Source organism: Fomitiporia mediterranea (assembly GCF_000271605.1).
Source record: "Fomitiporia mediterranea MF3/22 unplaced genomic scaffold FOMMEscaffold_7, whole genome shotgun sequence".
NCBI lineage: Eukaryota > Fungi > Basidiomycota > Agaricomycetes > Hymenochaetales > Hymenochaetaceae > Fomitiporia > Fomitiporia mediterranea.
Window position 1 is genome coordinate 2,592,224 of NW_006760392.1, and position 15,398 is coordinate 2,607,621.

At 47.3% G+C, this 15,398-nt stretch overlaps 4 protein-coding genes across 4 annotated transcripts; 1 reads left to right on the top strand and 3 right to left on the bottom strand.

The window, feature by feature from the left end:
• Positions 1-247: 247 nt before the first annotated feature.
• On the bottom strand, positions 248-3,129 carry FOMMEDRAFT_21076 (S-adenosyl-L-methionine-dependent methyltransferase). Its single transcript, XM_007267693.1, has 5 exons — positions 2,356-3,129; positions 1,885-2,093; positions 1,774-1,794; positions 1,284-1,666; positions 248-1,179 (listed from the first exon to the last, which is right to left on the bottom strand). The coding sequence occupies exons 1-5, from the start codon at positions 2,491-2,493 to the stop codon at positions 935-937; spliced, it is 996 nt and encodes a 331-aa protein (XP_007267755.1). The 5' UTR covers positions 2,494-3,129; the 3' UTR covers positions 248-934.
• A 52-nt stretch (positions 3,130-3,181) lies between these two features.
• FOMMEDRAFT_21077 (WD40 repeat-like protein) lies at positions 3,182-5,912 on the bottom strand. Its single transcript, XM_007267694.1, has 8 exons — positions 5,776-5,912; positions 5,516-5,702; positions 5,031-5,458; positions 4,804-4,950; positions 4,162-4,671; positions 3,894-4,084; positions 3,546-3,682; positions 3,182-3,445 (listed from the first exon to the last, which is right to left on the bottom strand). Exons 1-8 carry the CDS (start codon positions 5,905-5,907, stop codon positions 3,339-3,341), a joined length of 1,839 nt encoding a protein of 612 aa, XP_007267756.1. The 5' UTR covers positions 5,908-5,912; the 3' UTR covers positions 3,182-3,338.
• A 942-nt stretch (positions 5,913-6,854) lies between these two features.
• FOMMEDRAFT_168820 (WD40 repeat-like protein) lies at positions 6,855-12,127 on the bottom strand (the record flags this gene model as incomplete). Its single annotated transcript, XM_007267695.1, has 11 exons — positions 6,855-9,127; positions 9,186-10,771; positions 10,827-10,937; positions 10,986-11,181; positions 11,230-11,280; positions 11,345-11,479; positions 11,532-11,581; positions 11,632-11,768; positions 11,824-11,953; positions 12,002-12,018; positions 12,078-12,127. 11 exons carry the CDS (start codon positions 12,125-12,127, stop codon positions 6,938-6,940), a joined length of 4,653 nt encoding a protein of 1,550 aa, XP_007267757.1. The 3' UTR covers positions 6,855-6,937.
• A 254-nt stretch (positions 12,128-12,381) lies between these two features.
• On the top strand, positions 12,382-14,805 carry FOMMEDRAFT_141416 (signal recognition particle protein). The gene is made up of 7 exons (XM_007267696.1): positions 12,382-12,467; positions 12,548-12,715; positions 12,777-12,875; positions 13,216-13,670; positions 13,729-13,977; positions 14,034-14,569; positions 14,633-14,805. Exons 1-7 carry the CDS (start codon positions 12,390-12,392, stop codon positions 14,782-14,784), a joined length of 1,737 nt encoding a protein of 578 aa, XP_007267758.1. The 5' UTR covers positions 12,382-12,389; the 3' UTR covers positions 14,785-14,805.
• Positions 14,806-15,398: the final 593 nt, after the last annotated feature.

Below are 15,398 nucleotides of genomic sequence, written 5' to 3' on the forward strand. Positions count from 1 at the left end.
GAAATTATATGACAGTTACGTGTTTTCTGTGATTTTTGCATTTATGCAATTTGAGTTTGAGGATAAATTTATCTTTCTTTATGAAATGGCGTTGCTGAACGTAAACTTTCAACCCAAAGCTAGTGAGAATTTTAAAAAGAAAGAGAGAACGACGTCTTTTTCGACGTCGATCGCGCATTTTTATTTTACAAGCCTGTTGAAACAGCTGGAGGAGCGAGATGCCACAGGAAACAATAAGAGAGAGGGAGAAGAGAGGGAGGAGGTAAAAAGTAAAGAAGGTTACGCTGAAGGAGGGGAGGAGGGGTATTTACACCAATTAACTAGACGCCAAAGCCAATGCAGAAAGAAATGAAAGAAAAACCTGAAGAGACAGAAAGCACTTTCGACAACGACAGACAAGTGTAACAAGCAGCACATTGAAATGACAGATGGACACAAAATGAGACAGATAGACAGATAGGATAGCAATGGGATAAAACAGGAATAGAAAAACAAGACGTACAATCGCAATTACAACCACATGCAACAGAGATAGAAAAACGGAAAAGCCAAAGCAAAGCAAAGAAGGTTGCAAAGGAAGAGGGGTAAATCCAGTGTTGAAGAGAAAAAATTACAAGGAAACCACCAGAACGTAACAACGTTGAAGGAATTAAGAAGAAGGAAAAACAGAAAGATGGGACAGAAAGACTAGCTTTCACGTTCCTCGAAATTACGAAAATTAAGGAGAGAAGAAAAAAAGGGTAAAGATGAAACCGTGAAAAAGCTGCGTGTTGAAGCAAAGTGAGAAGAAACAACTACAAACTCCGTTGCATTTTGCAAAAAGAAAAGAAAGAAAAAGAAAGAAAGAAAGAAAAATACAAATACAATCCCCTTCTTCCCCTCCCCTCCTTCCCTCCTCCTCCTCTCCCTTCTTCCTCGCTCCTTCCTCCTCTTATCATCGCCTCAACCTCCTTGTCCTCCTCCTCGGCGGGGTCCACGACACCTTCTTCCTCGCATGACTCACATGCACACACGAATAAGGCCTCGTCAACGGATAATACAAATCCTGCTGAGCGTCCTCCACCAGGATCTTCACCCTAAACTCTGATAGCCCGTATGAGAGGAATAAGGGTCGGACACCCGGGATGAAGCGGTCGTGGTCCATCCAGGCGTGTTCGCCTACTGCTAGGAGGTTCTCGTCTGTTGAGATTGAAGGGATGTTGTGTGAGATTTAAAAAAAAGAGTGGGAAAATGGAAGAGGGAGAAACGATGGGAGGAGAAAAAAGGGAGATTTATTTACGCACCCTTCGGCCAAAACCCAACAGGAACAGTCGCCTCCTGCGCAACAACCTCCTCAAACGCTCCCGTAGCCCTCAAAAGCGCTCCCAACCTAGTCGGAACAGTAGTATCAATATGATTCCCCGCTAAACACCTCCTATACTGTTCCCAAAATGCGTGCCAACCAGGAGCTCCACCCCGCGGTCCGGCGTCAATAGGAATCTTCCCTTCTGTGAGGGCTTTTACTTCACTCTCTACGAGCATGACTAGCCCGCCTGGTGCGAGGATTCGACCGATTTCTTCGAGGAAGAGAGAATAGTTACGGATTCCTGTGTGTACACTCCTGGCGTGTACGACGTCGAAGTATTCATCCGGGTAGGGGTTTAGTTGTGCGTCGAAGAGTTCGAAGCTAGAAGAAGAATCCCGAAAGGTAAAGAGAACAAAGAAAGAGACGGAGTGGTGTTAGTTCATTATGGATATACGGCGGCTAGACGGAAGAGACTAAAATATACGCACTCGCAATTCGGTGGCACCATACTGTCGGTTCAAAACGAAGTCATGCGGCATGTTAGCAATATCACTCGAAAAAACAAAACTGAGAAGAAGAAAACGGAATTAGATACGCACTCCGGTTGAATCGGGGCAAGGTCACACCCAACCACCTCAACCTCGGGAAACTCATCCGCGATCTGTATAGCCCAGATTCCACTCCCGCATCCAATATCGAGGACCCGACGTTTCCTATCTGACGGAGCGCTGAGGACCTCTTCCATTGGCCCGACCCAGTTCTTGTCCCCCATGACGATGTACATCATTTTGTGGAAGTATTCGTGTCTCTGTAATTTATTTTGAATTTTTGAGTTCGACGCGTCATTCGAGAGAAAAATATGGATTTTTTTTAGAATAAATGTATAAAAATAAAAGAAGGAATAATAATAAGGTAATGGTAAAACAAAGCAAAGTGAACGAAACGGAACGAAATAGCCACCACAAGAATTCCAATTCTCACAACACCACAACCACCACCGCAACAAAAACACCCAAAATAACAAGAATCGCGAAGAATTCAAAAAACTAAAAGAAAGCAAAGAAACTAACCTTAATCTCATCCTCATCAGCCGGTAACTGATACACAGGCTGCATAGTGTTCAACTGGCGTCCATGTACCTCGCGGAACAGCGTCTCGCGGATCTCGGGAGTCACTCGGTAGGTATAGCTTTCCTCGCCTTCGACCATCTCGCTATGCGGTGGTGCGTCCGGTGGGATACCCACACTGCTATTATTGATATTGTTGTTGTTGTTGTTGTTATTATTTGATGTCGTGCCTTGAGAGTGTGGATGTGGATGTGATTGTGTGGCTAAACCTGCGGTAGAAGTAGACGCGACAGTTGAAGCAGCAGCAGTACTAGGCACGCTAGAAGAGACGGAAGGGAGAGAAGACAAGGTAGAAGCAGTAGAGGACGGTGGGATCGGAGGAAGAGGGTGGTGGTGGTGATTCAAGTTTGCAGGAGGCGTGACTGAGAGCGAGGGTATAGACAACGGAGTTAGCGCACTCCCACTCGCACTATTACTAGTGCTAGCTCCTCCCGCTCCTACTCCTGAGCCACTAGCAAATGGCTGACCCGCATACGTCGCATACCCATGCATCTGCTGTTGTTGAGAAGCATTTGTATGTGAATGCATAGAAGGCAACTGGTGAGTCGGCAGACCCGTCAGACTGTTATACGTCGCACTCGCATAGCGCGCGTCGTCCTCGCCCGGAGCGCCATCATCGATCGCATCGTAATACCTCTTCGGCATTGTAGCAGATTGTTAGATAGAGAGGACTGAGCGGGAGAAAGGTTAGAAGGATGTAGGGATGTGGGAGCGAGGGGAAAGAGGGAAGATGTTGGGATGTGCTGTGGGCTTTATAGGGCCGGGGGATGCTTGAGCCATGCAGCTGGCTCATTCAACTCGAATCCATCGTCCACTCTTCCTTCCCCAACTCTATTCACCCACGGTCGCAGGGGTCTTTCCGGTGCTACAACACCATTATGTACACTCTATAATACATGTACATTATAATAATTATTACTACCACACTACCCGAGATGCTTGATGTCATGGATGAGCACCACCCGCGTCGACTCACCAGACCAGCCGCGATTGCTGCTCGCACTGACCATGAACCGTCCAGCCGGGTCGATCACTGCTCCCATGAGAAAATATACACAGCAAAAACAATCAACAATCCGTCAGCACATGCGCGAAGGAACCTCAAAAGACGTAAAAAGCGCGTTGGCACGTACACATCTGCGAGATAATGCCTCCATGGTGCCCAGGGATGATTTTAAATGGCACTCCAGACCGTCCTCGCCCTCCGCCCGTCTCGGTGCCCTCTCCGCCTTCGCTCGCGTTCCACAACCGGATGTTGTCGTTCGAAGCACTACAGTTGCAGCCAGTTAGTCAATCCTGGTAACCACAAGTAACCACAATACAAAACACAACACAAAGGAAAATGGGAAAAAGGAAAAGGCGCGGAAGAATAATCGCGAAAACAATGGAGATTAAGATAAAAAAACAAAGACAAAGAAACTGGGACTAGGTGGTGGGCCATCAAAGGAAAAGAAGAAATTAATTCGCTTGCCACAACTTACACCGCGATGTGTCTCCCATCCGGGAACGCGGCGACGCAGGACACTGCACCTGAGCTCGTCGGATTTCGGAGCGTCTTCATTAACCTCGGCACTCCATTAACAGCTTGCCCATATTGTCGCGTGTCCCATACGTCCACCGTGCAATTACGTCGTCCCGCGTAGACCTGCCCACCATCTGCAGACCAACATGCCTGCCGTACACCCATTACAACAACACCGTCTCTCATCAACTTACTCCCGGGTCAATAATTAGATAAACTTCGCGCACCGAAACACACCACGGAGGCGTCTTGCTGCTCATCTCCAGGCGGCCCACTCCCTTTCCAGGTGTGTTCACTCGCCGATCCCAGAGTACAATCGATCCGTCTACTGACGCCGTTAGTAACACATCCGGCGAGAACGCACCATAACTTGCGGAGTCCAGCACGGGCGGCCCACGCGGGTATGTCGCTCCTCCCGCTGCTGCTGGGGTCTTCGCCTGCGGCGTGGTGCTGCTCGTCGCTTGTTGCTCGTTCCCGCTTGTCTTCGCTTGCGTCATCCCCACAGCGGCGTCCTTCTCATCTTCATCAGGCTCATCGAACAACGGATCATATGATCCGTCAGACTTCGCGTCATCGTCGTCTTGTTGCTGCCTTGCATTATTATTATTCGACCCTCCAGCGCTTGTCGACGTTGGCGGAGGTAGAGTTGGTCCCAATGGCCGGACCGCGACGACGGCGACCTGTGCACCTGTCGATGTGAATTTTCGGACCTGGTGGCCGGTGTTTAGGTCCCATTGCTTTGGCGCACGCCGGCGGGTTCGTATCAGCGTGAGCAAAAAGAAAAAAAGACCCAAAGATCAGCAACTCCGCGCACACCTAGCTCATACAGTACAATAATAATAATTTCACGCACGGAGAAGTTTACTCACGTACACATCTCCATCCCAGCCAGCACTAAAAAAGCCCATCTCGTCATGCGAGATAGCTAGGGAAGATACCAGATTCCGATGACCGTCCATTGCTGTAATAAATTGACCGGGCTCATGGCGCACCGTGAATAAATTGACATGACCTTTCTGCATACCCAAATTATCACCGGATAATGTCAGTCTCCATGTGCACGTGAACTGCAGTTAGGGTAGAAACACCTGGTTACCTCGGTGCCCGCAAGAGCCCACAACGCATCCGAGTGCATGGCGAGACTCGTGACAGGTGAGCGCGAGTGATCCTCGACAACTGAGTCCGCACTCGTTGGGAACGCCGGGTTCTCCCACCACATTCGGAGTTGTCCAGCTTTCATCGTTCCTTCTACTACACCGCAGTGTGCACGTTGCGGTGCGGTGAGGAAGGTCTTGCCGTTTACTGCTGCGAAGACGTCATAGTCCCGGACGTACCCGTCTTGTGAACCAGTGAGTAGATGCGTCATACATGCTGAAGCAGCCAGTGAGTGTGTAGGTTCTGGATGTGCAATAGCACAGATTGCTTCTACAGTGTATGATCGTGGATTGAGTAAAGCAGGAACCAGCTTTGCGCGTCGGGCCTGTGCAGGCGACATTGGACGCTCTTGTAGTTCTGGAGTTTGTTCTATGCACATTAACTTAGTATTTCTGTGTCTAGAAAGTTCGTGCGACTAAATTATACCCTTGACATGACCTATAGAGGGTCCTGGAAGAGGTGGTGGCTGCAACGATGCTTGCAGCGGTACGATTTCCTTCTGAACAGCCGCAATGTCCATACTCTCGTCCTCATCCTCCTCATCCTCTTCTCCCTCCGCTTCCGCTTCAGCTTCAGCATCAGCATCCTCTTCCTCCTCTTCCGATCCAGTCTCCTATTTCAAATCAAAAAAAAGTCAATACAACGTCTCTAATATTTGCATAATGAAAGAAACGAAAGGAACACACTTCAGCACGCTCCGAAGCCTCATCAGCATCAAACAAATCATCCTCATTCACTTCGTCCGCTTCACTACTCCGAGCATCGAAATCGAAGGCATCGTTGACCTCGACGTCGTCGTCTGAGTCGCTGTGAGCCATATTCGGAAGCAAAGGAGTGTCAAGACTGAAAGATGTAAGTATATGTATTGTTATTGAGTTGAGTGGAGTTTGTGAATTTATGAGGACTTCGAGAGACACGCACGTGATGTGATATCTCCTTGTTCCGCTTCTGTGTAAAGTACTTTGCTTCCAACACCGACTATCGACAAAAGTATCAATATAATACTTGCAGATTTTGAGAAGAAGTTAAATACAGCATTCTTGCCACTCAGAACTGTGCCTGTGCCCAATGACAAAATATCTATTTTATTAAGTTAAATCGACACCTTTTATTTGCACATCATACTACTGGATACAACTACTCAACGAAGTATTAGTCTGTGCAGTCCTGCTCAAATCAGACGTAACTGTGAGACTGGTATCGCATTTTAAATCAAAATAAAATGTAAAGTAAAAACTCAGGTTTGAAGCTATTCCTTGCAAAGGGGAGGAGCAGAACCAAAAGAGTCTTGTACATAGTTTGCAGTATACATGATTTACCAAATGGACACTTGAAGAACAAATGTATGGTGAAATGAAGGCTATATTTGATTCACTCATACAACCTGTTGACTCCGGTGTTGATTTGTACAGGCTTAGGAAAGGGCGTCCATGTGTAATTATAGCACTGGCAATCAGAATTCATGTGCATATGCTGTAGACTGTATCAGGTTGGCCAAAATCCATGTAACGTAAATAATCTGAATCATCCTACTGAGGGAAACAGTAAAACAACAATCTAAGAAATACACACTAGTCTGTACTATACATTCACTTTCTAGCATAGAGACACTTGTGTAGTTATCCAGTATGTATTCAAGTTCAAAACATGTTGATTATTGCTGGCCTTTATAATATGCCTTCTCTGGCACTATGAGAACTTTCCTCTTCTGATCATGAAACATATGTATGAATATTAAATAGCTCAAGTATCTCTATCAATCATAGGAGGATATTTCTAAAGTAACGGTACATTACTGTCCAATACGTATCAAAGTTCGACAAGAAGAAACCAAGAGTTCAACTTGCTTTAATCATCTCTTTTCACAGAAGTCCATACAGTTCCATGCGGAAGCCTTGACCAATCGATCCTGACAGGATGGCCAGGTGCATTACGTGGAAGGGTATAAAGGCTCATGTCACAAACTCCATTCCGATATTCATGAGGAATCCAGAGCAAGAGACCTCCCTCCGAGGTTCGAATCCATCCGTCAGTCGGGATGGATGGAGGAATACGCAAAAGCGTATTATCATCATGAGAACTAGACAAGGCATACTTTCCGTCCCGTGAGAATCCCAGCCAACCACCTTGAGATTTATGTAGCTCTCTTGCAACAAGATGAGCATTAGCATCCCAGACGCGGATGGTCTTGTCAGAAGACCCGGAGACGATGCGACGCCCGTCTGGCGAATATCCAACTGACGAGACCGAAGATACATGCCCTCGAAGTGGTTCACCAATCAGAGCACCTGTGATAGCATCCCAGATGCGAATCATCGAGTCAGAAGACCTGGAGACGATGCGACGCCTGTCTGGCGAATATCTAACCGACGAGATCGAAGATACATGCACTCGAAGTGGTTCACCAATCGGAGCACCTGTCGAAGCATCCCAGATGCGCATGGTCCCGTCACCAGACCCTGAGACGATGCGACGTCCGTCTAGCGAATATCCAACCGAGTTGACCGAATATTTATGCCCTCGAAGTGGTTCACCAATCGGAGCACCTGTCGAAGCATCCCAGACGCGGATGGTCTTGTCAGAAGACCCGGAGACGATGCAACGTCCGTCTGGCGAATATCCAACCGAAGAGACCGAATATTTATGCCCTCGAAGTGGTTCACCAATCGGAGCACCTGTCGAAGCATCCCAGATGCGCATGGTCGAGTCATCAGACCCGGAGACGATGCAATGTCCGTCTGGCGAATATCCAACCGACAAGACCGAATCTTCATGCCCTCGAAGTGGTTCACCAATCGAAACACCTGTGATAGCATCCCAGATGCGGATGGTCTTGTCATAGGACCCGGAGACGATGCGATGTCCGTCTGGCGAATATCCAACCGACCAGACCAAATGTTCATGCCCTCGAAGTGGTTCACCAATCGAAACACCTGTGATAGCATCCCAGATGCGGATCGTCGAGTCTTCAGACCCGGAGACAATGCAATGTCCGTCTGGCGAATATCCAACTGACCAGACCGAATGTTCATGCCCTCGAAGTGGTTCACCAATCGGAGCACCTGTCGAAGCATCCCAGATGCGGATGGTCTTGTCATAAGACCCGGAGACGATGCAATGTCTGTCTGACGAATATCCAACCGAATTGACACAATCTTCATGCCCTCGAAGTGGTTCACCAATCGGAGCACCTGTCGAAGCATCCCACATGCAAATGGTCTTGTCATAAGACCCGGAGACGATGTAACGTCCGTCTGGCGAATATCCAACCGACGAGACCGAATCTCCATGCCCTTGAAGTGGTTCACCAATCGGAGCACCTGTCGAAGCATCCCAGATGTGCATGGTGCTGTCATCAGACCCAGAGACGATGCGACGTCCGTCTGGCGAATATCCAACCGACAAGACCGAATGTGCATGCCCTTGAAGTGGTTCACCAATCGGAGCACCTGTCGAAGCATCCCAGATGCGCATGGTCGAGTCATCAGACCCGGAGACGATGCGATGTCCGTCTGGCGAATATCCAACTGAATTGACCGAATCTTCGTGCCCTCGAAGTGGTTCACCAATCGGAGCACCTGTGATAGCATCCCAGATGCGGATGGTCTTGTCATCAGACCCGGAGACGATGCGATGTCCATCTGGCGAATATCCAACCGACGAGACCGAATCTTCATGCCCTCGAAGTGGTTCACCAATTGGAGCACCTGTCTCAGCATCCCAGATGCGAATGGTCGAGTCATGAGACCCAGAGACGATGCGACGTCCGTCTTGTGAATATGTGACCGAAGTCACATGGGAGCTCACCGACAGCGTTCGCAACGCCGTTGGCCAACGCAATTCAAGGCCTTCCAATACCAATTCTCCGCTGATGAATCTCTGGGACTGTGATTCTGCAGTAACAGACCTGGATGGCGCCCACAATAATGCTGAAATGTATATATGTGGCGTAGTCATTGCCATCGGTTCATGAAACGCCATCACGAATCGGTATAAGTCCGTAATGACCTTTCGCAGTTCCTCGTCTGTGTTTATCCACTTTAACAGTTCGTTAGACACAAATGATAAATACTTTTGTGTATAGCTTAGTACAGACCTTGACCAATCGAGGAAAATTTCGAAGACATGATGTCGCTGTCTTGAGCTCGGACATCAGACTCAACACTTCGAGCCAGTATAGCGATTTCGTCTGGCAAAATACCTCACGAAGTTTCTGCTTTATTGTCATTTCGCGTGCTCCATCGACTCCAGATCTCGACAAGTGATCCAGCCAGTATAGGCAGCTATACTGCAACTCGTAGGAAATATATCCTCTTATACGATCCGCAAGGTCGCCGACTTCGCCATTCAGAAGATGTGAGGTCTCCAAATGACAAATGTTAAACTCGAGTCCCGACGCCATAATATCAAGGCTTCCCTCTGCCAGTTTCATATCCAACACCGAACTCTCCATCCAATAATCTGCGGCTCTTTCCTGACTGCCTACGAAGTCAAGAAATGAAGGATGACAGGCTCGGATAGCACCCGTCCGGGTTTCCGCAGTAATTACCGAACCCAGTTTTTGCAAACACCCGGTTAGCTCCTCCAGTTCGAACTCGGAAGGAACCAATGCATGCAACGCCTCTGCCGGAAGCGGCTTGTTCCTCGACGTTACGAACACAAGTCCAATGAGTAGTCGTATTGTATTCAGACGATCGTCAGACTTCTTGTTCTTGGAGATATCATGAGACTTTTTAGAGACGTTATCAGGCCTCCCGGAGACATCATCGAGAACCTGTCGATACAGAGCGTCGATCTTTTCTTCAGATTCTCCGTCCGGTGTCGAAGCAAGTATTCCGCGCAAAACCTCTCGTTTTTTCCGGAGCTGACTACTGACATGCTTCAGAACGGTCGTAATCCATATGAAATGCCCCGAAGCTTTCCGAGCGAGAGCCTCAATCTGGTCCTCGGAGAAATCTCTAGGTAGTCCTTTGTTGCACCGAAATTCTTTGTGCGTGAACCGTAGGATGTCCTCGAAAGCGTCTACTTCAAATAGATTGCAAGTAACCAGTCTTTCATTTTGCTTTAATTTGTCTTGGATCTGCGGAAGGGGCCTGCTTGTTACGATGATTTTGAGAGACGGTACTAGCTTGATTATTCCCACAATGAATGAAGCCGCGTCTTCGTTCTCTCCACACTCGTCCAAGGCGTCAATGACGACAATGATAGGTTCGGATTGTGTGCAATCGGAAGCTCCCACGTAGGAATACGAAAGCAACGCTCTGGCCTGGGTTGATATTGGTTTCTCCATGAAGTCGGGATCGTCCTTCAGTAGCCGGAGTAGATGATCTTTGAAAGGTGGAATGGCTCTGGCTAGGAAATATACCAGAGCATGAACAACCCGGGTTGAACTCCTGCGCTCTGGAATATCCCTGCTGCAGAAGAAAGATCCAGATAGAACTTTTCGCGAGTCCAACTCAGATGCAATAGATGCCGCAACCGCGCTCTTTCCACACCCTGCAACGCCATGAATCCAGTAAAGCTGTTCATATCCGTCTGTCGAACATGTCCACCCATCAATTCTTCGCAGTACATCAACCCTTGTGCCTCGGAGACAACAGCGCTTCACGTCGAACGAGCTCTTCTCAGGCGGTCTTAATCGCCGCAGAGCCTTTTTTTCTTCTGCTGAAAGCTGACGATGATCTATTTATCAGAAGCAGTGAGCAGTAGCCCATTGAGGAGTAAGACCAGGACTCACGAATGGCATTGGAAATACCAATGTTCAATGTTAAGCACAGCTGTATCAGTCGAGACCTGAATTCCGAGACCTCATTTTGCTTGGACTTGTACCAGTTGCGCACCACAAACTCTGTTCAAAAGCAATCAGCCGCATTCTATCTGGGATTGGCCCACTTACTGAGTTTCGACCCAGAAGAATATTTGAAAAGATCTCGAGATATACCATCAATGAAATCAATGAAACTCTTTAGGATAGCTCGTACGGCTTCATCCTCAACACGTTTATGCAACGATTCAAGCAGAGGTAGTATCAGAACAATATCGTCCATAATACCCACAAACTCGCGATGACACGTCGGAATCTTTTGGAAGTTCTGGGGGAGAATATTAGCCAGAGCAAAATATGCACTGATAGTACGGACCCGGAAGGCTACGTTGAGGCCAGCAACAGCAGCTTTTGCACGAGGATTAAGCTATTTTATATTGAATGTTATGATTGGTTTGCTGCGGTAATTGTCACACTACTCTCATACTTACCTCAGAGGCAGCGACTCCGAGTTTTACAACAAGTTCGAGATAGCCAAGCACCCTATCCATTTTCTCCAGCATAGAAATCTTTGTTGAGAGAGCGGAGATAGCCTTGCCGGCAAGCAATCGAGCAACATTGATGTTCTATGGGTCCAGATATAAGCTTTCACCTGCTGCATAATTCGTGATTTCTCACCTTTCCTGAGATCCCGAATGTTAGCTTGACGCGAATGCTGTGGCTCACATCTGGATATGCTATCAGCAGTCTCTTTTTTACTCTGCAAATGACTAAATACCATCGAGTTCGGCCGTGTTACTTTCACGGAAATCAGTCGACCCAAAGTCTATCTGCAACTTCGTAGTCTCGTTTCTTCTGGGCATCCAATCGGAGCCTTGAACTGTCATCGTAGCCATGCTCGGAGATTTCACGTATCTCAACAATAAAACAGATTAGCATCGTCAACCATGGATAAGTCGAGATCGTATACATGTTGCATTCCCATCGCACGGGTTCTGCTTCCCCAAACACTTTCGATTCATACCGCGTTTTCATTTCATCCTTGAGCTTGACTTGGAGCTTGTAATTTGGGCGTGCACGCGTGAAATCGACTGCAATCTCTGCGAAAACAGTCAGAACGGGCGCCTAGCAGCAACGACGTTGCGTACCCTTTAAGTAGAGAAACCTGCACAATTAGATGAGTATAAAATTGTACCCTTCCTCCAAGGTAGTTCGTTCGCTCACCTGTCCTCATTCTTTTCTGCGGAACACGAACCGGCTTGTGTCGAGTTCATGATGGATTGTGATGAGCGATGGGGAGAGGAGATAAAGAATCAAGCGTCTATTTGCGCTGCGGTTGAGGCGTGGTGGTCGGATTGATCCGCTTCCCATGGTTATAAGTATGACTATGACTATTAGTATTATTAGAGAGTATCATCAGTATGCGGCGTGCGCGCGACCTGCATTGCCATTGATGGTCCACGTGATGCTATTTCTTCGTGCCGTGCTTTCGTGTTCACTGTTCAGCACCTTGGTTCCGAAGTCCACCACACTAAAATGGTTCTTGCAGATTTAGGCAGGAAATTAAATGCAGCCCTCTCATCGCTCAGAGCTGCACCTGTGGTTGACGACAAGGTGTGCATCTTACCATACATATACTCATTACTGGATGATTTATGCCATTCAGACTGACGTGGAACTTGAATTGCATATAGGTTATAGATGCGCTCCTCAAGGAAGTCTGTGCTGCCCTTCTCGAATCAGATGTGAATGTGAAACTGGTATCGCAGCTGAGATCGAAGGTCAAGGCGAAGGTAAAAGCGCAATTCGAGGCTGGTGCGGATAGAGGGAAGGAGCAGAATCGGAAGGCTGTCGTACAGAAGGTGCGCAATGCGCAACTCTTTCTTGAATGTGTATGTGATGTTTAAATGCCATTTTATGAAGGCAATATTCGATGAACTTGTACAACTCGTGGACCCTGGCGTTGATTCGTACAAGCCTAGGAAAGGGCATCCGAACGTTATTATGGCTGTCGGTCTTCAGGTACGTGAAATTTACACAACGATCATATACGCCATAATGCATAATGTTGTAATGCATATGTTACATGATACTGCGAGTTATTGCATCGAATATCCTCACGGCAACTTTCGCAAAACCTGCGAAATTGCTTTGCAATAATGCACAACACTCATGATGCATAACGTCGGGAGAAGCCCGACCCTAATATGTTATGACCCTTATGCACTGTCGCATGGCATTTTAACAGACACTCTCACCTACATACATCGATGGATGATGCGAAATTTACATTAAAATATTATGCATTACGACAGATCCCCCTGTATATGTATTAAAATTATTTTGACTAACATATTCTTAGGGGAACGGTAAAACAACGACATGTACCAAACTTGCAGTTCACTACCAAAAGCGAGGTTTCAAGTCCTGTATAGTCTGTGCCGATACCTTCCGTGCAGGAGCGTTCGATCAAACCCGACAATCAGCAACGAAAGCCAAAGTAGCGTACTTCGGGTCGTACACGGAAACGGATCCTGTCACTATTGCCGCGCAGGGTGTAGCAAAGTTCAAGAAGGAGAAATTTGAAGTGATTATCGTGGATACGAGTGGACGACATAAGCAGGAAAGCGAGTTGTTCCAGGAGATGGTGCAAATTGGCGAGGCTGTGAAACCGGATATGACTGTACTTGTTCTTGATGCGAGTATTGGACAGGCGGCAGAGGCGCAGAGTCGGGCGTTCAAGGAGAGTGCGGATTTCGGTGCAATTATTGTTACGAAGATGGACGGACACGCAAAGGGAGGAGGAGCTATCTCTGCGTAAGAAAATTTGACATTTTTCTTCTTCTTAAATAACTAATCATATTTTACTTTACAGCGTCGCTGCCACAAAAACGCCAATCATTTTCCTTGGTGTTGGTGAACATCTGACAGACCTTGATCGATTTTCTCCTCAACCATTCATATCGAAACTGCTTGGCTTGGGCGATGTACAAGGATTGATGGAACACATGCACGACCTCGCAAATGCTAATCCTGAAAAACAAAAGGAAATGGCGAAGAAACTCGAGGAAGGAAAGCTCAGTATCCGCGACTGGCGAGAACAAATACAAAATATTATGAACATGTTAGTCTCTTCATTTCCATCACTCGCACGTATTCTACTAAACTATGGTCGATCAGGGGTCCGCTAAGCAAGATCGCATCCATGATTCCCGGGTTCCCGCAAGACATGCTTCAAGGCTCCGACGAAGAAGGCACGCTCCGTATGAAACGCATGCTATACATAACAGACAGCATGTCCGCCCAAGAACTCGATTCCGACGGCTCCCTCTTCCTCACATTCGGAAAAGACGGAAAACCAGACGGGATAACATGGCGCGTCACACGCGTCGCCCGAGGGTCAGGTACATCCGTGCGCGAAGTAGAAGAACTCCTCTGCCAATATCGTATGATGGCCAACATGGCCAAACAAGCTGGAGGGAAGAACGGGTGGATGCAGGCTGTGCAGAAGATGCAAGCTGCAGCGGGAGGGAAGGGACGAGGAGCGGGTGGGATGCCAAGTCCCGCTCAGATTCAGGCTATGCAGCGGGCGATGCCGCCTGGGATGATGCAGCAGATGCAGAGGGCGATGAGAGGTGGGGGAGGTATGCAGGAGATGATGAAAACGATGATGAGGGGACAGGGAGGAGATCAGTTCGATATGGAGGAGATGCAACGTACGTTACTGTCTTTTCTTGTTCGTTGTAGTTGTTCACTAACAGATTATTGCAATATATAAGGCATGATGTCGCAGATGGGCGGTGGAATGGGCGGTCTTGGAGGATTGGGCGGGTTAGGTGGACTGGGAGGCGGCGGAACGGGAGGTACTGGAGGAATGCCAAACATGGCAGACATGTTCAAGATGATGGGTATGGGTGGGGGAAATCGATGATAATGATTCTCAGTACTTTCGTCGAGGTGATATAAGAAAACGGGAAGGCCTGTAATTATGTACTCTAGATTTCTTGGAGTAATTTATACGTTTCTCTCTTCTGACGAAATACTAAACCCATTTGAGAACTTCAAATCGGAATAGATACATGTAATTATGCTTTGAGTGACCGATATGAGAAGATTGTTTGTCGAATCAACACTTGATAGAAGGGTCCGGCATGGGGTATATTCGCTTGTTGACTACTTGTCTTTCAGCTTTCTTGTTAGATTAACCACTGCAGGGGCACTTGTTCAGTCTTGAGGTGACATTCCACTTTTATACAATGTTGAATTTGCATCACAGAATCATAAAATGTACATAGGAAGAAAAGCATGTCATTGCTTAAAATCTTCAATTATAGTTGTTAGATTGACTCATACTGCCCACAAGCTGAGAGGAACAATTTGTTGGGCTGCTTGCCTAGTCATATTGTATTGCTCACAATGCCTCACGATCACAAAAGATTCTAGTATTTTGGGGGGCATACGTACAATTAGATATTCAAAAGAATGTGTATTACTCATATTAATAAATTACAATTGGACATTTCGTGCTAGGAATCCTTTTCCTCT